Below are 26,745 nucleotides of genomic sequence, written 5' to 3' on the forward strand. Positions count from 1 at the left end.
TACAAAGTGTTTCAAGCACTTGAATTTGGCTTTTTGAAATGTTAAGTACTGGAAAACCTTGAAAAAAGCCATTTTCTATCTAGTAGTGCTTAAAAAATGCTTGAATTATAAAAAGTCATTAAATAGAACATTGCTAAGTAACTTCAGTGTTCATTTTTAATAGAACACAAATACAATCCTGTCACTCGAACAGCTTTATTGGGAATTCGGCCGTATTAAAATAGAGTGTGAGCACAGAGAGTAGGAAAGAGGCAAACGGATGTAAAGTTACATTTAATACTTTTGAACACACCATTTCTCCACATTTATTATTTTTTATATACTTCACAGAAAAGATCTGACAAACAACTTTATAAATTTGTAAGAAGACGTTACAGTCAACACCAAGTAGCACAAAGAAAAGTTCAAACATAAGGGCAGATAAAAACGTGTCTGTGTTGAACGTAGACATGCTGCTCATCTGGACTTCAGGACACATCCGCAGCACCTAGAGAGAAACACGCGGAAAAACTGAGCCATCGGTATATAGAATTGACTTCTGACTTATTTTTTTGTTATGTTATGATACACGATATTGGTTGTCTGTCATCTTATCCGTTTCAACTCCCTGCCTAATTAAAAAAAAAAAGTCCTCAGTGAGTTTAAATTGTGCGCATTAGCTTTATTTGGATTCTGAGCATTATTTACTAGGTGGGTGTTAAGTCATGAAAGAGGCTGTTCATAGAAGATGTGTCTGTTCCTTGCACAGGATCCGGGCACATGTGGACGCCCTTTGATCCAGTTTTTGCAAGAGGTTGCTATACCCCCCTGTTATGGCCACTAGAAACACTGGCAGCCTCCAGTGGGCAAAGCATAGGAGGAGAGATTTGTTATACAAATAAAAATAAATAAATAAATACATACATACATACATACATAAACAAGCCATCTACATGCTTTCTAGCTTTGCATCCAGGATGTGGATTTTTGTGCTCTCACACTGGAATTGGTAGAAGTTTCGTTCAAGAATAGTATTTCCTTTGCTACAAAAAAATAATGTTATTTATTTATTTTTAAAGTGGCTAAATTATTGCCAACCTGTATGATGTTTATACAAGCACCTACAACCTTATTAATATCACAGGACGAGGTTCGATGCTGTATGTTAATGATAGGGGTATTGGTCATTTTAAAAACTTTGTGGATAATGCAGTAACCAAGCTCAAAATATCCTCCACCGAATGCTCTTCAGTTTCACCTTGGTTTCATGAATCCTGCCAACCAATATATTCTGGAGGTGATCAGCTTGCTCACCCAGGCACTTGACATGGCACGTCATCTTATTTTCTCAGCTCGTGCGTTCTTTCAGCTCCTGTAGACAAGTAGACAAGGTTTATAATTGATATCAGAGCGATATGACCAAACATGAGAAATAAAGATTTTTGTTTTATTTAAAGAGAAAGTTTGTTTCTCCCGACAGGATCCGAAGCAAGGAAAGATCAGCCTTTACTTCAGGTTTTTGAGAGAATTCTTCTTCCCCCCTGTGTTAATCATTTAGGACATGAGCAGTCTTAAATGGGCAATAAAGGGGACAGAGACAAACACAAAACAGCAACCAAGAAATGTTACTGTCCTTTAAGTCACTCACCTGCTGAGGTCTTGTGCTCTTTTCAAACCAGGTGCTTCAGTTGGACACTCCTCTAACCTGCACACAGTATTAACATAAGTATTCATTTAAATTGATAATGCTCACCGAATAACAAACGTAAAAAGGTACTCGGATCAGATTAGGAGCATACATTTCTTATTCTCCTTTATAATGCTCTCCACTGAAGAGGAAAATTATATTATGCACAGTAAATTCATAACTTTAATGCTTACCTTCACAGTTTCAGCACAGAACATCTCCTCAATCCGGTGGCTGGGAGTCCAGTCTGGAACACACACACACACACACACACCATTTTAAGAAATATTAGCACTACAAATGCAAAGACAAACAAGTAGAACTCGACACAGAACCGCACTGACTGGGACGTCTCTCCTCTGCCAATAAGTCATTTGTACCCTTCCAATAAACTCCAAACAGGAAATATACTTCAAGAAAATCTTTCAGACATCTGACCTCGACCCTGTTTGACTCAATTCCAAAATCTCTTGGTTATAATGATTGTACGATTTAAGATAAATCCTAGAAAACATTCAACCTAATGCATCGTTCTTGAGACATCGAGAATCTTAGACAAACATCCATAAAAACACACTACTTTGTGGCAGAAGTAAAAACATCACTAGACCTAATTAGGTTTCTAGGCCAGGGGTTCTTAAATCCAGTCCTGGGATCTCCTACCCTGCAAAGTTCAATACAAACTAACCCTGTGTTCAGACTTGCATGACAAGTCGCCCGTGGGCGTGTACGGTCCATCCAGTGTTTTTAAGAGTAGTAGCCAAAAAACCATCAGCTAACCATTAAAACCTTTACCATAAACAGTCCTTGATGGTATCCATTAAATATAACAGGCCACCAATAAGTAGCCCTTACAGGATTACGCAAAGTTTTTGGTGATTGTCGCGGCCACAAATGCTCGGCTTTTTTCAAAACCTGTGATGCAACTGGAGTTTTTTGTGGAGAACTACTTGAACCGGCAAAATCGCAATTGCAGGAAATTGTTTCGCACGGTCTTTCACAGCCTTGTTTGTTGCTAAATGAGACCTTTTAGCTGTACCAATGTTCGACACACGTGAATCGAAGAGTGCTTCGGCTGAACGCTCGTCATGATGATGTCACGTGACGCTTCTCGACCCGAATCTACGTAAAATCTGCGGTCATTTTGAAACGTTGCAAGCTCCTCCAAATATTGCGGTGTTTGCTTGATTTTCCGTTCATTTCTGCGATCGCAAAATACCCACCAGAGACCTATGAATATTATATACACACACCCACACCTATGTCTTTATTTACATCTTCAAAATATTTAGACACAAATGTGAATGAACAATTGGTGTGAAAATGGTCTCTGTTACATGTACGTAACCAAAGCCAGGCTTTGTATTAGCAAGCAGCAGAGACAGCGATATCTCCTATTTTCCTGCAAGCTGCTTCTTCACATTTAACAAGAGGTCATATATAACAGGATGAGACGAAGAGAAAAGATGCCTGTTGTCACTGGAGTCTGTAGGAGTTTTATTTATTAATTTTTTTAAATAACATACTGGATAAATTGGACTAAATGAAATGTGTTCGTATTAAGGCTGCTTCAAATTTATTTATCATGTAGTTTATGTATCTGCGTTGTGAAAGTGAGGGGGTTTATGGGTAAGCGTAGCTTCCAGAGGCTTGCATATGGGATGACGTGTACACCTCCAAAGGATAAACGGCGTACCCATGGTGCTATGAAACAGACAAAGTATCGACAAAAAACATGCACATATACTTACAGGCTTTTCAAACCCTGAATGTTGTTAGCTTTAAAATGCATTCCTGTGTCTTAGTCTCCTAACCAGTCGACTATACCGTTCACTAAAATATGCTTAAAATGATGCAAGTGATACCAAAGCAGGGTTTCAAACAGATGGGTTCCCCCCCCCCCACAAATTGATTGATGCCTCATGCAGACCTGCACTGCAGTCAGGCATTAAGGGAAGATGTGTCTGTTTAGGTGATGTTCCTTGCACAGGATCCAGGCACATGCAGATGCCAGCTGACCCCAATGTTTTTGCAAGAGGTTGCTGTACCCCCCCCCCCGTTATGGCCACTAGAAACACCTGCAGACTCCAGTGGGCAAAGCATAAGAGGAAAAACCAACACAGCTCTCTATGTGCAGTGCCTTTTTTTCATTTTTTTTAAACTTCTCATCCAGGTTGTGGATGTTCGTTTTCAGGATGCACAATAAAAACTTTACTGGATTTTTCATATTCAAGCCTACTTACCCAAGTACTTTTAACATGAGAGGCGCTCCATTTCTGCAGCTCAGAATTCCCATTTCCGCTCCTGTGGACAAGCGGACACAAGGTTTATACAGTAAACCAGAGCAATATGACCAAGCACAAGGAATAAAGGTTTGAGAAAGACTTGTTTCTCCCGACAGGATCCGAAGCAAGGAAAGATCAGCCTTTACTTCAGGTTTTTTGAGAGAATTCTTCTTCCCCCCTGTGTTAATCATTTAGGACATGAGCAGTCTTAAATGGGCAATAAAGGGGATGGACACAAAAGTACAAAACAGCAATTAAGAAATGTTATTGTCCTTTAAGACGCTCACCTCCTGGGGTTTTGTGCTCTTTTCAAACCAGGTGCTTCAGTCGGACACTCCTCTAACCTGCACACAGTATTAACATAATACATTTAATGCTTAGAACAAATTTAAGAGGTACTATTATGGGATTAAAGTGCAGAGTTTCCACCACCAGGATTCTTATTCCACTTGGATATAAGCAAAAACATCAAGAGGAAAGCATTAATTATATAATTAACCTTTTACTTTTCTCTGAACATTACACTGAGTAATCAACATTTCCACAATCATGACAGGTCCAATCCAGAACATTACCCCATTCGTGCATAAATTATTTATACATATATCCAGTTCCTTTAATTATTTTCTTTTTCATACAATTGCACGGGATATAAATATATGAATATTTCAATTGTCTAAACATTACTTGCATTAAAAAGTAAATGGATTGTCCATGAGTAAAAAAAAAAAAAGGCTTACATTTCAGTATGCCTTAAAATCATTCAATAAAATCTCCCAATGTCTGAAATGTTTTAACATTCAGTTCTAAAAATGTGTAATGTTGAAGAGAAATATTTTAGAAAATATCATTTCTGAACAATTCTACACACAACAGTTTAGGACTGTTGCATAATGCAACAAGGTAAAAAAAAATCTTCCCAAAACACTAAAAATAAAATAACTAGTCCCGTAATCTCAGTCCAGCACATATGCTAATATTATATTATGCTAATATTATATTAAGAAAGTTAGTACAAAGTTTGTGAACGAAAAATAGTCTGAAGAGCTACAGAGGTTTATGTTAATTTACAGTAATTCTCTCAAGTGATTTGGAGGCGATTTACATCTTAGATTTTCGTAAAGCATAAAAGAGAGCAGGAAAAAGATAGTGTTTTAATAAAACGTTAAGAACTTTCATTTACATTTATGGCATTTGGCAGGCACTCCTATCCAGATTACATTTACTTACATTTATCTCATTTATACACCTGAACAGTCGAGGGGTAAGGGCCCAACAGTGGCAGGTTGGCAGTGCTGGGATCTGAACTCAACCTTTCAAGCAGTCTTAACCACTGAAATTTAATCCCTAGGCCTAATACAATCGGTAGACTACATATGAAACTTGGAGTAGATCCTGTGTTAATACAGATGTTATCATGTGCATGCCACACGAGGCTCTACACTGAAACACACCATCCCTACACAGGATCTGTACAAACACGTGGCCGGCCTTACAAAGCCTGCTTGAATAACATTAAATACATTTAAAAAGCAAACCTAGCTGCATCACATGCTCCTGGAAAGTAAACACGTGATCATTAACGCGAATGAATTTCACATTTGTCTTACTTAAAATAACGTCTGACTGAAAAGAAGCAGCTCTCACCTTACCCTTCCAACGGAGAGACGAGAAAGACCACGTTAAGGAGCTCTTCCAAAAGAGACACGAGGAAGAAATGAATTGTGGGTCGTGCGCATGCGCACACTGGCCGTAGCCCCAATACAGGTTTATTACAGGACATTGGAAAAGTTCCAACATATCTGCCTTGTTTTTCTGTTCATGTTGACGTCGTGTGAAAATTATATATTTCTATAAAGAGTTAAACTTACATGAATAATTTAACGTTACACGAACACATAATTCAGGATTAATACCACAACGAAATCCAAATTTTGCGACTCTGTAATCCTCGCTGATTCCTTGTTCAAGTTCTTCCAAATACACTTCCTGGTTTGCTGCCATTGGTTACAGTGCAGAACGAGAACTAGAATCACGAGCTCCGATTGGTGAAAGTGTCTGTAAGTCAAACTCAAAGCCCGCCTCGTTTCTCTGACATCATCGTAGCGTCTCTGGCGGAGTGGGCGGGGCTTGTGCTGTACGGACTTGGTTAGCTAGTTACCTGCCGCAAGCACTGATATTTACTATAAATCCTTTCGCGTTCAGTTCACGATGATCCAGTTTCAGAGATCAGGATGAATTGATTAACATTTCTCAGATTGTTTTGTACTTTAGAGGGGGGTGTTTATAATTGTTTGCAGTGAGGAATAAATCGTGCTGCATGTCAGTGCTCTATCATAAGGACTGCAGTTGGCCTCTGGGTCCAAGCTGCACGAGATCTGCTGGTCCTGCACTTCCAGTCATGTTTATTTCATAACGATGGCGTCAAGGAGCACCCTGTGAACTAAATGACTGTCAGAAATATCGCCTCCATTTGTAATATGGTAAGTGCACAAGCTTTAAATCCATTGCTAGTGTGCTAGCTGGCTAGCCCAGCGATTTGCTGTGTGTGTGTGTGTGTGTGTGTGTGTGTGTGTGTGTGTGTGTGTGTGTGTGTGTTGATGTCTATGATGGCTTTGCTCGCTCCCTGACAGACAAGTGCACGACCTCCAAAACTAGGTATCTTCAATATGCACGCACTGTTCAGTAAATGCATGAACGTGCAGGTGTTCCTAATAAAATGGACGGAGAGTGTACACTATACCACAGGTTCCCAAGCCTGGTCCTGCATCTTTGATTGTTTTACCCCTACTCTAACACACGTGATTCAACTCCTCAGCTCTTTGCACACCCCTTCCTGATTAGATGTGGGTGTGTTGGAGCAGAGAAAACATTGAAATGTGCAGGGCAGGGGGTTCTCCAGGACTAGGGTTGGGATCCTGCACACTATACTACATGCATGGCGATGAGGAGTAAAGATCCCAGATTTGTGTCGGATCCTTCGGAAGATGATCAGTGATTCCAGCGAGATGTTTGGATCGTGTGTTGGTACTGTAGCTTCTGGACGAGCTCCTGTGTGCTGAACGCAGAAACCCTTCAACTTGACCTGCAATGCAAACGTGAAAACCGTATCCCAAGCACAGACCCAAACGTACGTCTCGTTCCGAAATCGTCCACTCTTCTCCTTTCAGTCATCATGAAATCAGGCATAGGTCAGCGTTTAGATCTTAATACTAATGTGTGTACGCTGATCTGAATGATACGTCTCTGTTTCCTAGGCACAGTTTCATGTCACGCAGATGCCACGCACATCATGCAGCCAAGCTCATGATAAGCTCACAGCACTGAACCGTCTGTGCCAAACTCCTGATTTCACATTTTGTGAAGCTGTTAACCTGTGTAGCTCATTTGCTGTTGCCAGCATTCCTGAAGTTTCTCTAAAGAAGGCGACGGGAATGAGTTTTGTCTGACCCTTCTTGTGGTCTGCCCTCCAAGAGAGTTTAGTTTAATCCATGATCTTATACAGCTGGCTATAATAATTACACAATATACTCGTCCGTAATTTGATTAAGAGGGTTAGATCGAACCTAATCAGGATCTGTTTTACGATCTAGGCTGATGTGTGTTCACTTTTTGCTTTTTACATCTTGGACTGTTCCTTGGTGCAGGTTATGTGACCACCGTCTAGCATGTGTCTGGTCACAGGTACAGAATAAGAATAAGAACGTGCGAATTCACGCCACACTGCTCTTTTCTCAGCCGTGAGTGCATCTACGTGTGAATGTGTGCACCCCCCTTGTCTGTGTACACAAGCGTGTGTGTAGCTTAGTTCAAGCAAGACATATACTGTCTCTTAACGGGCAGGACTGTCTAAATTCCTATTTAAACGATGCAGCCGAATGTCCAGTCGTGCTCCTTTTACAATGGTACCACTTTATTTCCACCTTCTTTGAGATTCTGCAATATCAATAGCCTTTGTATGAGTATAATGTGCCTGATGGTTCCAGCAAAGAAAATGTACATTCTATAGGCTCTCTGTTACACAATGCACCACTTATATACCTTTAGGTGAAGGGCATTTTAGGCCTCTAATGGCTGAAATACAAACCTCACGGGATTCAGATTTCCTCAAAGTGAATTGCATTCTCAGATTATTATTGTCACATGATGCACAGTGCAGCTATTTAGCACTAGTCACCTCACACTCTCTTGGACCATGACTGTGATGTCTGTTTCAGAATACAGTGGTTGTACTGAGTCAGACGGTGGAGGTGACTGGAGGTGGGTGGGAGTTGGGGATTCATCTTTTATTCTCATAACTCTATATTCCAGAGAGTTTATTGTTTTTATTTTGTTGTTTTGATGATAGTGGTAGTGACTTAATGTGTTTGTGCCAACACAGATTGATCTTTTGTGCGATACATGATTCTGTCTATCTTGACTAGAGCCCCAGTCCCAGTAGAATAGAAGCAGCCTCATAGCATGATGCTGCCACCACCATGCTTCACCGTGGGTATGATGTGAAACTCTCTTGTTTTTGTGCCAAACACCTTTTAGAATTTTGACCAAAAAATTCTACCTTGGTCTCGTCAGACCACATAACACATTTTGCCACATGGTTTGGGTTGAGTTAAGTGGGCTTGGATGTTTTTTATTTCATCAGAAAGGGCTTCCGTCTAGCCACCCTACCCCATAGCCCAGACATGTGAAGAATACTAGATATTGTTGTCAATTTGCAGGGAGTGAGCAGTATTTGCCAGATATTCCTGCAGCTCCCTTAATGTTGCCGTAGTATTCTCTTAATGACCGCCTCCCAATATGTTTTCTTCTCATCATTTTGTCAGTTGGAAACCAGGTTCATGGTAACGTCACAACTGGTGCCCCAGTTTCTCTACTGTGCATTTTGTTGGTTGCTCCATCACATTAATGGTGGGAAATGATCTTTCATTTTTTTACATCACAAAAACCTGCAATTTTAATAGGGGTGTTTAGACTTCTTATGTCCACTGTGAGTGCTTGTTTTAGGGTTTGTGACCATGCATAAAGGCTGTACCTGTGCTAGGGACTCAGTAACTTACCTAATACCCCTAGAAGCATTGCTTCTCGGACGAGTCCTTTTAGACGTCTTCTATATTTCGTTTTTGGTGGGAAACTATAGAAAAGAGCACATTATACTGATGAAAAAGCACAATCCATCTTTTTCCATAGGGAATAATCAAATTTACCAGCATGTCCATTCGAATGGGTTATACTGTGTATTACCTGGTGTTTGTTTTGGTCATTTTACATTGTATTAAGGGGTGTAATGAAAGTTTTTTTTCATAGTTTCATGTAATTGCCTTGTACTTTTTCTAGTGATATTCATTCAAACACACAAAAATGATCAAAAAGCATAATGTTTATACACTTATCTGGTGTAATAAGTCAGACAGGACTACAATCCCATAGATACTCTGGCAATAATTGTAATTTTCCCACCTCCCCATGTAACACTAATCCCAATCTGAAAAGGATTTTAGGAAGATATTTTTAAGAAAATGACGTTTTGTTAAGTCTGTAGAAACTGAAAGAGAGTGTGGCTGTGAGGAAAGACATCACGCTGAGGCAAAATAAATAAATCACCAGTGAGGCAACTGTCTGATCATACGCTGTAACTAACCATGAAACCGTGACACTGCAACATCATCAACGTCCCTGAAGTTACAGGATGATCGCATGAACCTGTATGTAATATACATAGGGAGAAATAAATAAGATGGAATAAATATTCCATTCTGTTTCCTACAACGTCCCATATCACAGGTAACTTGTGATTATACAGCATCTTTATCTTTTGAACACAATGTTAATGAAACACAACCTTGATATCCCTTAACATTAAGTGAAACCCTGCACCTTTTGCTGCTTCGTTATTATTCTCTGACACCTTAACACATCCTTTTAGGTGATTCTATGCATTATTAATTATTACTGTACATGGATTACTTTGTCTTGCTTCTGAGTAATATTAGGCACGTTTTTAACAAGTTGCTGCAATTGTCCTGCATGAGAATGACAATGTCGCTGGATGATAACCTGGTTTCCACCGCACCGCAGAGAGCAGGCTTATTAGATGAAACAATATGCGTGTGACAAACTGAGCAACGGATATGACATTGCAGGACATAAAGAGTGAACACGGAGGAAGCTGAAATGAAACGTGTGCATTGTTTTACTTGGTTCTGCAAATACAGCGATCCGCCATAACATTAAAACCAATGATAGGCGAAGTGAATAACATCGATTATCTCGTTACAGTGGCACCTGTAAAGGGGTGGGATATATTAGGCAGGAAATGAACAGTCAGTTCTCGAAGTTGATTCTGTGTGTCATGACAGAAAAGTGTTAGCCCTGTCACGAGACGATTTTTGAGACCATATTGGCCATGCTCTCTGGGTCAGATTGATGACATTACTCTGTCATGTATGCAGAAGAGGGCGGATAGCTTTTTCCTCGGAGTGTTTAGCTACCCTGTGATGCAGGATAGGCACCATGTTAGTTGGTACCTGTCAGCAAATTGGAAGTTAAAATGAAAAACAACCGTTGATTAAAGTCCTAAACGTTTAACATTTATGAATTAAGCATTTCCTGCACATTCCACAACAAGAGTAGGACATTTTGTTCTACTTTTTTTCTATGAAAGGAACTCGATTTATGTTGGCAGGAGCATGTGGAAAGCTATGAACTACGGATAGTTTTCTGCTCTTAGAGCACACGCTACCCGTTTAAACTCGGATGAGAGCTGCCAACTATAAATACTGAGTGTCTGAGCCAGTTTCCTCAGAAGGCTTAACCACGACCAACTGGCAGTCGTTAGATTTGAGTTCAGGATGTAATATTTTTCTTAATGGATGTTTATATGGCGTGCTTATGTATCAGATAGAGGAGGTACAAATGTGACCAGGGCTTTGTAAGCTTTGCAAAATCCAAATGCTTGGATATTTATATCGTTTCCTGAGTCTTCCCAAGTGTTTTCTTAAGCTTTGTGTAATGCAGGCGGTTTTTGCTTTGGCACTTGTTTCTTTAAGACACCATTAAGCTCAAATTGTTCAGACTGGGAACAGAGCGTACTTGCTGACACATTGGCGTATGCACAGACACATGTTTTAGTGGCCTGGCTTTATTTGTCCTCATCTAGTCATCTAATCTCTGTTCATTGCAAGCTGCAGTCAAGTTTTGTGCGAGACCGTGTGTTTGTGTTATGTCGAACGATGGCTAAATGTTTTACTTGTGATTTGAAATGCTGATTATTTGATCATTCATCTCTTTCTCTCTGCTCCTTTTCCCTCTGCAGGGCACCAATGCCTCTGCTCTGGAGAAAGACATTGGTCCAGAGCAGTTCCCCATTAACGAACACTACTTTGGATTGGTCAATGTGAGTATCATTCAGTCCTAAAGCTTTCTGATTAAAGTCACATATTTGTATATGAGCCAAAGCAATTAAAGGAGTTTTGTAGACCATGTCCATGTCTGGCCCAACAAGGCAAAACATTGCATGCGAAAGCACTGCATAAAAAAAAAAATCTTATTTCTCCACGTGTACCATGTATTGCTCAAAAAAATCTCAACAAAACACCCGAAAATCACGCTGGATGCGGCGTTTCACTATCAAAACAATTCTGCTGTATTGTTTGCAAACATATCAGGCTATATTCACTATTTGTAAGAAGTAAACTGGATAACCTTCGCTCTCTGAGGATGTAAGCTGCGCTACAAAATGACATTCATAGTGTTTTATGAACAACTAAAAGAAATGGGGATGGTAACATGTTGTTCTTGGTCAGATCGACACTGAAGCTTTCACTAGATGAAACTCAATCAAAGCCTTATTACAGCACCAATTAAGGAATTACATATTTAGCAAGCACTACAGGGTGCTTTGTCCCGCTCCAGTGAGAAGCAGATCGGCATTTACAATAAACAGGAGCAGATTTTACCATGTGGAACTGAGGGTTTGCTTTCTGCCTAATTTTAATGTTTGAATGCTTATTATGTTTGACTACAGAGTTAATGAACAGATGTTCGGTTAAGAGATGAAAAATGAAATGTCATTTTCCCACTGCTTCCATTGCTCTTGTCGTTAGAGGCATAAGACGTTTGTCTTTGATAGATGTCACAGAGCGAAGTAATGAACAGAAATAAGCACAGAGCAACTCCATGTTTTAGTTTGTAGCCCTATAGCTGCAACATGTGCTCTGGTGATAATGATAATGAGTCTTTATTGATCACATACAGTACAGTGAAATTCCTTTCTTCACATATCGTAGCATGTCAGGAAGCTGGGGTCAGAGCGCAGGGTCAGTTATGATACAGCACCCCTGGAGCAGAGAGGGTTAAGGGCCTTGCTCAAGGGCCCAACAGTGGCAGCTTGGCAGTGCTGTGGCTTGAACCACCACCCTTCCGATCAGTAACCCAGAGCCTTAACTGCCAAGCCCGTCACTGCACCAAGTCGTTCCAAATTTGCATCAAGTTCAACTTTTCTCAACTTTTGTCGCGTCGCTGGACACACCCACGTCTAGTCGCCGACGGTCGCTGTTGCTCACGTCGCCGGTAGTCGGCAGCTCTCTTTGAAAACCAATGGTCTCCTGTCGATTTGTCGCCGCCAAATGCCGTACGTGTGAACGTTACCTTTATGTTATAGCAGCCGTTCCATCGCCTTCTTTTGAAGCTTCTAAGCCGAAAACAAATGCAGCTCGTTGACAAACAAACAAACAAACAAAAGTCCATAAACTGACTTCTTGTAGACATATTGTGTAATAAATAACCAAATATGGATTTGAGTATTCAAATACTGGCTCCTCAAACCGTTCACCAGGTATTCAAATATCCGTGCACACTCCTAAACACATTTATTTTCTTCGGTATTCTGTTTGTATTTTCCCACCTGTGGAATTATACTGTGTTTAACTCTGAAGTGGAAAGTCAGAACTCAGAATTGCATCATGTTCAACCTCCGTGTGTTCTAACTACAAAGTGAGGGGGAAAAGTTCAAGTTCAAGTGGTTTTATTGTCATTTCAACCATAAACAGCTGGTACAGTACACAGTGAAACAAAACAACGTTCCTCCAGTACCACGGTGCTACATAAGACAACACACTAACCAAATGAGACGACACAGAACTAAACACAGACGCCTCTTTATTCGTCTATTGTTGGCAAAAGCTAACTGTGATAAAATGGCGAGTAGTCGGTGTTCTAGATTTAACAAGCGAATATATCTGTATGTTGTTTGATCTAAAGCTTAAACTTGTATGTATAGTACAAACTCTTTTATACTGCTACTATATTACTAGACCTCCTCTTCCCTCCCCTTTTACCCTGAAAGGCAACTGGGGTGGGGTCAGTTGTGGGACAAGAAAAGGCTTTGTTAATATTTTCATTTCAGTTTGCCACACAGATGCGGAAGTGCCCTAAAGCTCTTTAGCTCCTATCAGTCCAGCTGCTGAGTCCGAATCAAAGGAAAATTGATACCTTTTCGTACGTTTGCTACTTGGTTTGGTTTGTTTTGTCATCACAGAAAATTAAACGAAACAAAAAGCAAAAAATCAAAAAAACAGTGACTGAGGGGTGTGTGGGGGAAAATGTATGATTAAAAGTCTTTTGTTCATTGGTCAGAAATATGATGGTAGAAAAAAATTTACGAACCTTTTTAGGGCACCATGGAGAGCATGGAGCTACACTCAGTACAATACTAGATGATTGTATAATGACCAGGGGTGTAACGATACATCGTGACACGATGTGCATCGTGAAAATGTGCGATTCACATTGTGGACATCAGCACTCTATTAATTATGCATGTAATGCAGATACACTGTTTGAACATCAGAGGTCCCAATCTGTACAACCCATAGAGTTTAAATATGCTGTATAGACCACACTGGTTACGTGATCCTGTTCTTTCGTGGAGAGCCTGCAAGATGATCTGCACTTATGAAGTGACCGATAGACCAATAGAACCAGACTCCAACAACCAACACGCATTAAACATTATACGGTTAACATTATAACAGTTAAAAAGAGCTCTTCAGTAGCTTTCAGACAACACCAAAGGCCCTGGAAGTCAGCCATTTTAGCCACCTTTGGAGCTCTATTTCTACTACTATCATATTTCTCTCTGTTATTTTCCCTACTTTGTTTATTCAATCAATGTTTTGGGGCAAATTTATACATTTATTTATTTATTTTTAAAATATGGTGAACCTATAGTATATTTCGTTTACAATAGTATTATATTTATCGTTGTGTTTTGCATTGTTTACTGTACAGATTTTTTTTTTAAATTAGTCTTTTTAGTCATAATCAATTCGAATCGAATCGTGACCGGAGTTTGTTTGTCAGTCCAAGACTCCGGAACAAGAATGTCATTGGCAACCCAAAAACACGGCAAGTTTGGCTCACTTCCTGCATTTGAGTCGATTCGGGTTTGAATCATTTTCTCACTGCAGTGCACTATAGTTCAATTGGGACCATTCGTTTTGGTCTGCACTCAAGTTCAATTGCTGTTTCTCACCTGCACAAATGAACTGCACCGATGTGGGAAACGCACCAGGGCTCAATTCACACGGTCTAAACACTAAACATAAGTGAAAGCACCCTTCGAAATTACACGCCGCTTCTATAACAGATTTCAAAGTTGAAAATGTTTGGTTAATAAGTTCAGCAGTCATGGATTAAGCCTAGTTTTACTCTAGAGAAAGACATTTGCTGTAGCAAGACAGTTGGTTTTGCTTTATCTGCTTTATTATTTTAAAGAAAACAATGGCATACTAAAATTTCATATGCATTTTATGAATGTTATCGCCATTTTTTGCCAGTTGTGATATTGCACAGGCATTTGTTTACAGGAGAACAGTAATGATCAGTAAAAAATCACCAGCTCCCAGAAACCCCATCGATTCTCTGAGACCAAGCCAACAATGACTACTGATACTCATTGCACTGTTTGTATATTAGGGCAGGTCATGATTTCTTCTAGCATAGAAAGTCTTGTCTTATTTAATAATAACAGATGACAGCGATTTGATCCAAATTTGTTTCTTAAAAGAATTCCAAAATGCACTGGTTTAACCCTTCGTCTTGAAACTGAAGATTGTGTCTGACTTTCTTCCTGCTTTCTTTTTTCCTCAGCTCTGACTGCATTACAGATTTAGTCTTTTTCACTGAAAGCACAAAGATGATCTAAGAATACGTTCTCTCTCTCTATCTCTCTCTATCTCTCTCTCTTTCTCTTTCTCTTCCCTTCCCTTCCCTGCAGTTTGGCAACACGTGCTACTGTAACTCAGTGCTGCAGGCGCTGTATTTCTGCAGGCCGTTCAGGGAGAGCGTGCTGGCCTACAAGGCACAACAAAAGAAGAAGGAGAACCTGCTGACCTGCCTGGCTGACCTCTTCCACAGCATTGCCACCCAGAAGAAGAAGGTGGGAGTCATCCCCCCCAAGAAGTTCATCTCTCGCCTGAGAAAAGAAAACGGTAAGGAAGCCAACGAATCCGTCACAGACACTGAAATTTGAGCTGAAATACTTGATGCTGAAATTTGAGATGCACTTTCATACCGCCTCAAATGCTGATGTATCTAAAATGCAGTCATGAACATGTGGTGTTGGTGCTGGAAGATCGGTTTGGTTTGGTTGATACTCATCCAGTGGATACAGAAGTCTACACACCCCTGTTCAGATTGCAGGGGTTTGGGTTATATAAAAACAGTAAGATCAAACGAATATATAGCAACCAAGAAAATTCAAGTGAAAAACAAATAAACATTTTAGTGAGGAAAAAAACATACAATAACCTGATTGCTTTAGTGTGCACACACTTTTATTCGGGCATGCGACTGTGTTCAGAATTAACCATCACATTCAAACTCATTCAGATGTAATTATCATACACCTGTCATCAGTGAAGTGATTCTGATTAACCCCAAATAAAGATCAGCTGTTTCAATAGGATTTTCTTGACGTCTTCTTGGTGAAGCCATGTTTTGCAAAGAGCTTGCAAAGCATGTACGGTATCTCATTGGCAAAACGTATCAATCTTAAGAGCGATACAAAAGAATTTACAAAACATGTACCACCGTTAACAAGTAGAGAAATTGGAGCATCATGTGGTGACTTTACCAAGAACAGGACTGTCATTCCAAAACAGACGGAAGGACAAGAAGAACATTTATTAGGGAGGCTGCAAAGAGACCTACAGCCACATTAAAGGAGCTGCAGGAATATCTGGCAAGTACTGCTCACTCCCTGCATGTAACAACAATCTCTCATATTCTTCACATGTCTGGGCTATGGGGTAAGGTGGCTAGACGGAAGCCCTTTCTCACAAAAAAAAAAATCCTAAAAGTCTAACCCCAGACCATGTGGCAAAATGTGGTCTTTTGAGTCTACGGTAGAATTTTCTGCCCATAATTCTGTGAGATATGTTTGGTTCTGAAACAAGACAACTTATCACCTAAACTACACTATTCCCACAGTGAAGCATGGTGGTGGCAGCATCGTGTTATATATCCGCTTCTCTTCAGCTGGCACTGGGGCTCTAGTCTACATAGAATGAATCATAGAGAGCTCTAAATTCCAGTCTGTATTGGCAGAAAACCTGCAGGCGTCTGTTAGACAGCTGAAGATGAAGACCAATTTCACCTTCCAGCACGATAACGACCCAAAGCACAAATCCAAGTCAATAAAGGAACGGCTTCAAAAGAAGATTTTAGGAATGGTCCAGTCAGAGGCCAGATCTAAATCCTATCGAAAACCTGTGGAATGATTGAATCTCCTGCACACAGGAGATCCCCTCAGAATTTGATAGATCCAAAGCATTTTTGGAATTAAAAAAAAAAAAAAGGAATAAAATGTCACAAGAGGTGTAAAGTTGGTAGACTCTTACTCAGAAAGACTGAGTTGTGTATTACAAGTTAAAGGTGTGCAGATTTATACTTAAACAACCAGTTATTGTAACTTTTATTCTTTTTCTTTTTCCCCCCGAAACATTTGTTTGTTTTTCACTTGAATTGTGTTGGTTGCTATAATCACGTTAAAGGCGGGACAAAGATCTGACATGATTTATCTTGATTTCAATGAAACCAATGTTTCAATGATTTATCACAAATGCCACATCACACAAATTTTAACAGTAGTGTGTAGGCGTTTTATATCTACTGTATATAACGAATTCATCCTTATTTGTAACATCAACAGTCGTTCATCTTTCTAAGAGGTTTGATATCTACAACATGTAGGATTAATCGATGGGAATCTCTTTGATAAAAAAAAAAAGTGAATGTCCATGGGGAGGTCGTTCAAAAGTCTCTCAAAGAAGCCTGCTGTAATCACAACACGGCTCACTTAACCACCTGAGACAGCAGGACGCTGAATAAACAGCGAACGTGTTTATTGTGGTTCCTCACAGCGTTTGGGTTTACACTGGTTCCCCGTGTTGGCTTTGTGAGTACGGTTTCCATGCATACATGTCGCGTTTACGAGCCCGGCGCATACAACGACGCAGCAGGACGGATCTGAAATGCGCGTCTCGTGGAGTTCGTGTGGGATGAAACGTTCGGTGAGACGTACAACTCAAAACACTTTATCTGAAGTGCTCATTTGGAGCTAATGATAGGGTTATCGTATAGCAGGTTGCAATTAAACAAGGGCCGGCTCTAGCAGACAGAAGTGCATGCGGGAGCCAAGGCTGTAATTTCCCTATTGCCGCATGATTCAATTATACACAGCGCAAACATAATCACAGGTTAACACTCGTACTCCAACATCCATGATGCTGGTGTAAGCCCAGATCCTAGGACTAGTGAAAATCAAACCTGGTTCTTTTAACAAAAAAAGTATCAATATGGACAGATATTATACTGAGGTATTTCTCCATGCATTGTTTTGTGTAGGAAAATGATATGTAAAGATGTAAGATAAGTGCCAGAATGGTTTTAACTGTATGTGTGTAGTAATGTCCTAGTAATGAATTTGCACCTGACCTTTGCATACAGACAGTAAACCCTTGTGTAATATGGTGTATCTGTGGAATGTGGAACAGGTGTGTGTGTGTGTGTGTTTGTGCGCGTGCGAGGCGTATGAAAAGATACTTGTTCTTCTCCTTCTCTGGATCTCTCTCAGTAAATGAATAATACTGGCCTCTGTCAGCGAAGTCTGCTGACTACACGCGCAATTGTAATTTTTTAACAAGGTGGGATGGTTATTAATTATGACCTATTTATTTAATTCCAAAATAATAATAACAGCAGTATATAAGAACAATACTGTAAAAATAAATAAAAAAAAATGTTGCCAGTAAGTGTTAGCACTTTTTTTTAAGTCACCCTGTACTTGCAGAGCTTGCATGTACATGCACTTTTATTATAATAATGTATGTCATGGGGATAACCATATTTTGTGCGTATCTAACCATTTGTCACTGCTCTCTGTCTCCCCCTACAGACCTGTTTGATAACTACATGCAGCAGGATGCTCATGAGTTCCTCAACTACCTGCTGAACACGGTGGCGGACATCCTGCAGGAGGAGAAGAAACAGGAGAAACAAAACGGCCGGCTGAAGAACAACGGAAGCACTGAAACCGAGACCGAGAACAAGACCGAGTCCACCTGGGTGCACGACATCTTCCAGGGTACGCTGACCAATGAGACGCGCTGCCTCAACTGCGAGACGGTGAGAGCTTCATTTTTATTTTTAGCGTTGGTTGTTTTTGGCATCCGAGTGCACCTTGGAACTTAGTCTGGCAATATTTTTATTTTACCTTAGTCACTTAAAGGATACCTGTTGTGTGTGGGTGTGTGTGGGTGTGTGTGTGGGGGTGTGTGTGTGTGTGTCTTTGTTTTTGTTTTTTGTTTTTTTCTCAGAGATGCAGCATCAGGACACAGTCATTTCCCTGTGTGTTAAAAGACCTGTTGATTTTTTTTTAGAATTGTAGTGGGGGGTTTTTTCTTTTCATTTGTTCATATAACATATGACATAAAAGAATTTATACCATGGTCTATCTGAATACTCGATTCTGATTGGCTGGAGGTGTGTGCTAAAACCGTATAATGTACAGGTTTTTCCAGTCAGTTTAATTACAGTTTTAAATTAGTGCGCTGCCTATAAACTCACAGCTTCATTATTAGTAGAGATGCGGCACAGACGCAGGTAATTTCACACACACACACACACACACAATATCTCTCTCTCTCTCTCTCACTCTCTCTCCCTCTCTAGTAACTATTTATTATAATCCATTCTAATAAATGTAATCTAATCACACTACATTATCCCTGTATATGATTTCGAGCAGGCAGAATTTTAGCTCTAACGACCCGTATATAAAATAACTAATGAAAACTAACCGTTATTGTTATCCTTCCTGCCAAATTTTGCAATGCAAACGTCAATGACCACTCTAACTTGTCGATGCTGGCAACTGACCACGGTATAAGCGAGATAAACCACTGCTAGATGTGCGTTACATGATTTTAATGCACTCCGTTTCATGTCAGGGGTTCTCTTCCTCCACGTCGTGCAATAAAATTGTGTAATGCACACCTAAACATGGATTATCCCTTACATATACGATAATGTGTCAGGTTTCCATCTTTGGTATTTTCAGAAATTACGGCCGTTAAAACGGTTTATACACCATTTAAAACAATATTTACAATCACCTATTTTGCTGCATCACAGTTTCATCTAAGCAACGTCATTTCTAGGTATGATCAGAAGATTTACATTGCTTTTTGGAATTTTAAGCGAGTAAACGTCACTTTTATGAAATCATACCACTTGTTTTTTAGTAAAATAAGCAGAATTTGTGTTTTGTTTGGGGTATTGTAGACCAGAGACCAGAGAAGAACCTTGTTGAGTGATTTAGCAAAGACCGCAAGGCTAGACTGCTATGTCAGTGTTTAGCCAAGAGACGTTTGCATCAAAAAAATAATAAAATAACACCGATAGTTTCATTACCAAACCTAACCAGTTCAGATAGTCCCATTTGTGAGTGTAAAGTGTAGTCACAATGGCATGAGCCAAATGTCATCGCTGCATTTCTTGCACATTCTTGTTGATGGTTTTTACATCCCTTGGGGTGCAACGCTGAAGTCAGAATTATAACCCGGGTTGCCAGGTCTCAGCAACTACACAAATGAAAGCCTGAAACAAGCCCCAAAAAATTCCGGCTTTGGAAAAGAGAGAAATGTGAGTGAGAGGGAGAGAGAGAGAAAAGGTTTATTTAGCATCATCTTATTGTCTGGCCCGTTCATTTTCTTTGGTGGGGTGTTGAAAGTTACAACCTTTAATCAAATGCTGTACAGGACGGATATTAGTAAAGCGAGTAATAAATGCATGCTAATAAATTTCACAGTGTAATAGGGAAGTTGAGCGCTAGAATAGATTTACCTGAATGGACTACACACACACACACATACGCGCTTACTTAGAATGATGCGGTTTTTTCCAATTACAGGTAAGCAGTAAAGACGAGGACTTCCTGGATCTGTCTGTGGATGTCGAGCAGAACACTTCGATAACACATTGTCTCAGGTATTCACTTCACACACTAGCTACTCTGTCGTTGAGGTTTGAATGAGGAGATATGAGGACTGGTTCTGATGTGTCGTGCCTGTGTGTACAGGGATTTCAGTAACACAGAGACGCTGTGCAGCGAGTATAAGTACTACTGTGAAACCTGCTGCAGCAAGCAAGAGGCCCAGAAACGGTCAGTGGGTTTATCCTGAGTTTTACTGCAGTACTGCAGTGTTTTCATTTGCACGAAGGTGCCACTATTAGGTAGGCGAGAGTGTGAGTGTGTGTTTATATATAACATGTAAAGAAGTGAGGGATAGTGGGATAGTGTTAGCTTTTGCCCTTCCTAAATTCACTTCGCTGAAGGAATTGTTGACGATGAAATTGGATGAACACTTGATGATCACTTGATTTTTTTAAAAAAAATTTTAAAATGTTAAATTTTTGTTTATCATAAGAATGTGTCTATGTGTGTTTTTTTTTATTTTGTCTCGCCAGCATGCGAGTGAAGAAGTTGCCCATGATCTTGGCCCTGCACCTGAAACGCTTTAAGTACATGGAGCAGTTACAGCGCTACACGAAGCTGAGCTACCGCGTGGTCTTTCCGCTCGAGCTGCGCCTCTTCAACACGTCTGCCGACGCCGTCAACCTCGACCGCATGTATGACCTTGTGGCTGTGGTGGTACACTGTGGCAGGTGCGAGAGTGCAGTAACACACAATGGGTACACAAACTCTTTCCGACCCACTGAAACACCATCACCTTACGTTCGTGTTGTTGACTTCTTAAGACTTTAAGGGTCACATTTATATCACAACGCGGCTGAATTCTCAAATCTGATTGGTCGGAATGTGTGCATTATTTTTCTTTAACAGCACGGACAGTAGCTCCATGAACTCTGGTGGATGCTCTGTATAATTTAAGACTAATAATTCACGGGTTGGAAAAACAATGTGTTGTTTAATAAAGTAAAACGCATCATCGTTGATGAGGGGACATTTTTGGTTAGGAGACGTTTATTTAACATTTATGGACGGTGTCTCGGGTGCTTTGTAACAGTCACGGTGCATTTGCGTAGTTTCCAGCACGGGAAAATTGAGAGCGAGAGACCTTCATGGAACGACCTTTTTATCGTGGCTATAACGTAACTGATAACAGGAACTAACTTCTCGTGGCATGTCACTCGTGGGACAGAAAAACGTCCCAGCGTGCATCATTTTCATATAACCGCATGGGGTGTTATTTACGGAGCCCCTAAGCGGATGTGGAGATGGGAATAAATATGAGACGGGAGGAAAATTTAGATTTCGATGCTTTTACGTTCCCCTGAGATGGGCACTAAAACACAGAACCTGTCATTTTCCATACGAAATCTCACACACCCCCCGAAAAACAAAACATTTTCTTACCAGTTGGCTGTCTTTATTTTCACAACACATTAACAGCACAAACCTGTCCGAATCTGCGTTTAAACAAGACACACAAGAACAACAGAACAGACTGTGGAACAGAACCGAACAGAAGAGCAAGTGTGTGTAGAGAGTGAGTGAGGTGTGTGATTAGTATGTTTGTGTTAGCATGTTTATGTGTGTGTGTGTGTGTCCTGCCTCCCTCGACACGCTCACTTCTCTCCAGGGCTGAGGCGTTTAAAAAAGTGAGCGGTTGTCGCGTCCGCATTCAGGCCACTGCAGAGTACGACGAGACTCGCGACCTCATTATACGTGATATAAACGAATGATCAAAACTACATTTATTCATTAACATTTAACAGTAACGGAGGAACGCCACCGAATGTAGAGGTGTAAAAGTACATTTCTGTGATTAAAAATGAAGAACATTTTAAAACATTTTTTTCAAAAAGGTACTCAAGAAAATGTACCGAAGTAAACGTAGCATAGTACTACCCACCTCTGTTGATCTGAACCACTGCCCTGCTGCCAGAGAGAAATTAAACTGAGAAGTACTGTTTGCACGAACTCGGCGACAGTGACCGCGAAAGAGAACGCCAAAAAAAAAAGCATGACAGAGAACACAAATATTGCAGAAAAAATGTAAGCGAGCGTAAAGTTTCTTGGGAGAACGCATAAAGTGCGATAGAATGCAAAAAAGCATGAGAGAACACGTATTTCAGAAAAAATATAAGCTCGCGTAAAGATCTCGGGGGAATGCAAAAAAATGCAAAAGAGCACTGAGGAAAAAAATGCAAGAACACAAATATCGAGAGAATGGAAAAAAAAGCGAATGTAAAGATTCTCCGGGGAACGCAGAAGTTTTGAGAGCGAACGTAAAAGCATTGAAATCTACATTTTCCTCCCATCTCATCTTTTTTCCATCTCCGTTTCCGCTTTGGGGCTCCGTAGTTATTCCTTACATTTCATTTTTTGGTGTAGAAAGGCTTTTAGATGTACAGTACTGACCATTCTAATACTGTTGTCTTGTGACAGTGGGCCAAACAGAGGACACTACATAACGATAGTGAAGAGTCATGGCTTCTGGCTGCTGTTTGATGATGACATCGTGGAGGTGTGTCTTGTTTACTACGTTTGTAAGAACTTTGCTTTGCTATAGATGTGTTTTTGTAATTGACCCTTTCTTCCATTTTCCCACACAGAAAATAGATGCACAGGCAATAGAGGAGTTCTACGGTTTGACTTCTGACATCTCGAAGAACTCTGAGTCAGGATACATCCTTTTTTATCAGTCCAGAGAGTGACAGGGTCAGAGGATGAAGGAAGAGGAAAGAAAAAAAAAAACCTTATGATGGAAAGTAGGGGACAAAACAAATGGAAGAAATGTAGTTCAATCACTAACACCATGCAGTTCACAACCCAATCTCACACACTCTCTCTCACACACTCACACACAAACACACACACACACACACACACTCAGGAGCAAGTTCTGAATGCTGTGCCAATAGCACCCTGACCTCATTTTTGCCAATACTACATTTCCCAGAATCCCCTCCCTTACATCATCATTGCACTCTGGGGACACACTGTGCGTGTGTGTGTGTGTGTGTTTTTTTTTGTTTGTTTGTTTGTTTTTTTTTGGTGGGGTGGGGGGTTTCATCAAAACTGACCCTCGGTCAGTAACCTGCATATGGAAGGCACTTTATGAACAAAATGCATCAACATACATAGTGACAAACACTACAAAAGCAGCAAAAGAACAACACAGTGTATGACCGCTCTTGTCAGGACCTTAAAAGGAAAGAATCGGCTCAGTATAATATCATCTAGCCGTCTGGAACTTTGGGAATCATCCACTCCCAGATCCGAGTCCTCCTTCAGAGAGAGACCTTCACGTTATTTTTATTTATTTATTTTTGCAAAGTTTTAGGGTTCTTCTCCTTGGAGATCAGTGTGGTTTCCCTGGCACAGATGTGTGTGTATGAACAGAATGTTTTCATTTATATGTTCGTGTAGTACACATATATGTTCCGTTCTCCAAATCTGATTTCTCACAAAGAATTTTCCAGTGAATTATTGAATGAAATGAAACCAACATGAATGAATGAATGTTAGCTCTTATCCTATTGGACAGTTAGGACTTTTGGCTTAAGTTATCTGGCTAACTAAGAAATCATTATTTCGCCAAAGCAAAGTAACTTTTTATTTCCGGTGCACTACATTTGCTCTAGGGGTTTAGTTGCCATCCGTGCATTCGCTGCATTGTGGAGCATTATAGGGATAAGGGTAATTAATGATGAATGCATTTGGATGAACCAGGACAAAAGTAAAGCTTTTGAGTATGTTCAGCTATATTTAAGACAATTGTCCAGTCCAATCGGGATTATCTTCTGGCATTTACGCCCTAATTAAAACCTTCCTGAGAGGAAATGGGCCGTTGCTGCTATACTCTCTATCTAAATCTACATGATGGGCACCAGGCCATGGATATCTCAGGTCAACAAAGTCCTTCCTGCCTTACATCAGCAGCAGACTATGACAGGCAGAAAGACCTTCATCTGTTAAAAGTTATTGTATGTTTAAACTCATGACGATCCTCCGATTCAGCCAGGATTCAAGGCTATAGCTCTGTTATTGCCTCGTCTGTTCCTATTATCCAACCGCCGTTGTGCTCCATGTTGCAGAGGAAAGTAGTTAAGCATGGAAGTCTGCTTACAGGTTCAAGATGTCATAAACGTAGAGATATACATGCTGATGCTTAATAGTATCTGGAGCACTGATCAGCTTTTCCCTGCATTGATATTCACGGAGGAAAGCTCATACTTGACCCCAGATCTCTGCATAGGTTGAGTGGTTTGCCCGTCTTAGGCCAGTTGTAATAATTTCAGTACAATCCTGTAAGCATTTGTCTGGAGGGCAATGCAGATTTCACTGTGCCAGCTTGCACACTTCTTAAGTATTTCACCGATATGAAATGACGGTTGTTATGTTTTCTTAATGTTACAACAACAACAATGATAATAATAATGTCTGTATTTGGTACTTTTTAAGGCTTATCTGAGATCAGTTCTGTTTCTCTGCAATGATTAACACTAAGGGAACGGTTTCCGAAGCTGATCCTAGTTCAGCATTAACAGACTGCATCAAGATCTTGTAATGACTTCAGTTCAACCTACTCATGATGGCTGCTATGGACCCTTAAGTAGAAACGCACAATTTATCTCATTTTAAAATATAAAGGGCATTTTTTTTCAGAGAATTTTCTGATTCTCTGTATTCGTGAGGAGAGTCTATGGCTTTAGCGAGAGAAGAATTGAAGGCCTGGTTGATTTGAGAGAAATATTTTGCATGACAAGCTTATCTCTGACTGAATTTGGTTGTGTATAATGAACTGCGCTCAACAAGGTCAAACTGTAGGGAAAAGATTAACATTCCTGGACATGCTCATGTGCTTTTTGTTAAACCAAGGAGAATAATATCAGACTTGTGGTATAATGAATAATTCCTGATTTGCACCTTGATTTGTCTGTGTGTGTTTTCATGTTTTATTTCTGACTTCATATGCTCACTCTACTAGTTAATGATTTAATAAGTAGCATTGAAATCTGATGGGATGTTAAGCAGGTAAAGGTAAAGGATGTTGTATGGGAATCGAGGACTTATAGGAGTATGGGAGCTCTGAATGTCTAGAGCTTTATTTATTTACATTTGTAGCATTGCAATTTCCCTTCACTGGAACTGAGAGGCCCAAATCTGTTCATTATTGTGCATGTGTACAAAGCGAGCTCCATGAAGACATGGTGTGTTAAGGTTGGAGTAGAAGAACTCGAGTGTCCTGCACAGAGTCCTGACCTCAACCCCACTGAACATCTTTGGGATGAACTGGAACACTGACTGCACTCCAGAAATCCTCCTCACCTAACATCAGTACCTGATCTCACTAATGCTCTTGTAGCTGAATAATCACAAATCCCCACAGCCACGCCCCAAAATCTAGTGGAAATCCTTCGCAGAAGAGTGGAGGTTATTATAACAGTAAAGGGGGACTAAATATGGAGTGGGATGTTCAACAAGCACATATTAGTGTGATGGTCAGGTGTCTACAAACCTTTGGTCATATAGTGTAAATTCTTTTCATCAGTCCATACCGTGCAGATGGCTGCCGAGGATGCTCCCCCTCAAAGCATCCTGCTTAAGGTTCATTACTTCAGAATGGACTGCAGAAATAGTATAAAATACAAAATATACCAAGCTTGATACCAAACTCGAATGTTACATATGTGGGAAAGCTTTTCATCAAAACAATTTGATAGAACTGCTGAAAGTGTAGAAAACCACGATCGTTTCACTCTACATGTACGTACATTTTCACAGTAGGCTATACTTTCTAATTCGGTTCAAGCAGGAACTCTTAATTTTGCTAACAGTATTGTTTCCTCCCCCAGTCCAAAGTCATGCAATGTACGCTGATTGGAATCTCTGAATTGTCCATAGTGTGTGAATGGGCATGTGAGTGTGTGTGTGCGCAGTTGTGCCCTGCAATGGGTTGGCACCCTGTCCATGGTGTCCGCCGCCTTATTTTTATAAATGAGGACACTGCCATTCTGATAGTTCATCATGAAAGATACAGCAAGCCAGTAATGTGAAGTATTTGAGGAAAGTGTGAAAGCATTACATTATATATGCACCGGTAGATTGCATTATGTAACTGTGATTGTAGAACTAAAATGGTGGACTGCCAGCGTAATTTCCTTTCATAACTAGTAAAGTTTCTCTATTTGCTGGCTTCCTAGCTGAGGGTTTGTAAGACTTTGTGACGCCTTTCACGGAAAATGCATTCCAGGGACAACACT

The 26,745-nt window shown here is 40.2% G+C and overlaps 1 protein-coding gene, 1 long non-coding RNA gene and 2 other non-coding genes across 7 annotated transcripts; 1 reads left to right on the forward strand and 3 right to left on the reverse strand.

Annotated features, from left to right (window-relative positions):
* Positions 1-257: 257 nt before the first annotated feature.
* Positions 258-5,927, reverse strand: LOC128601121 (uncharacterized). Of its 4 annotated transcripts, none has more exons than XR_008384663.1 (7): positions 5,599-5,927; positions 4,239-4,295; positions 3,910-3,970; positions 1,861-1,913; positions 1,628-1,684; positions 1,294-1,351; positions 258-487 (listed from the first exon to the last, which is right to left on the reverse strand). It is a non-coding gene; the product is annotated as an uncharacterized LOC128601121 (long non-coding RNA). The 4 variants fall into 4 exon arrangements; XR_008384660.1 differs by having other exon boundaries at positions 1,238-1,351; XR_008384662.1 differs by having other exon boundaries at positions 258-1,351; positions 5,604-5,927.
* Positions 1,442-1,562, reverse strand: LOC128601641 (small nucleolar RNA SNORA26). The gene has a single exon (XR_008384735.1). It is a non-coding gene; the product is annotated as a small nucleolar RNA SNORA26 (small nucleolar RNA).
* Positions 4,050-4,171, reverse strand: LOC128601642 (small nucleolar RNA SNORA26). The gene has a single exon (XR_008384736.1). It is a non-coding gene; the product is annotated as a small nucleolar RNA SNORA26 (small nucleolar RNA).
* A 34-nt stretch (positions 5,928-5,961) lies between the features above and the next one.
* usp46 (ubiquitin specific peptidase 46) lies at positions 5,962-23,265 on the forward strand. Its single transcript, XM_053614086.1, has 9 exons — positions 5,962-6,434; positions 11,264-11,344; positions 15,227-15,440; positions 18,407-18,636; positions 20,423-20,499; positions 20,591-20,674; positions 20,980-21,177; positions 22,925-23,003; positions 23,092-23,265. The coding sequence occupies exons 1-9, from the start codon at positions 6,399-6,401 to the stop codon at positions 23,191-23,193; spliced, it is 1,101 nt and encodes a 366-aa protein (XP_053470061.1). The 5' UTR covers positions 5,962-6,398; the 3' UTR covers positions 23,194-23,265.
* Positions 23,266-26,745: the final 3,480 nt, after the last annotated feature.

This window comes from Ictalurus furcatus, chromosome 25 (assembly GCF_023375685.1).
Source record: "Ictalurus furcatus strain D&B chromosome 25, Billie_1.0, whole genome shotgun sequence".
Classification (NCBI taxonomy): domain Eukaryota; kingdom Metazoa; phylum Chordata; class Actinopteri; order Siluriformes; family Ictaluridae; genus Ictalurus; species Ictalurus furcatus.

What these genes read in the sequence shown, in the direction of transcription:
- usp46 (XM_053614086.1), top strand. Translation starts at nt 6,399, where the DNA reads ATGACTGTCAGAAATATCGCCTCCATTTGTAATATG. An exon ending in ACTACTTTGGATTGGTCAAT is followed by an intron (nt 11,345 to 15,226) that starts GTGAGTATCATT and finishes CCTTCCCTGCAG; the next exon opens with TTTGGCAACACGTGCTACTG. An exon ending in GTGGTGGTACACTGTGGCAG is followed by an intron (nt 21,178 to 22,924) that starts GTGCGAGAGTGC and finishes GTCTTGTGACAG; the next exon opens with TGGGCCAAACAGAGGACACT.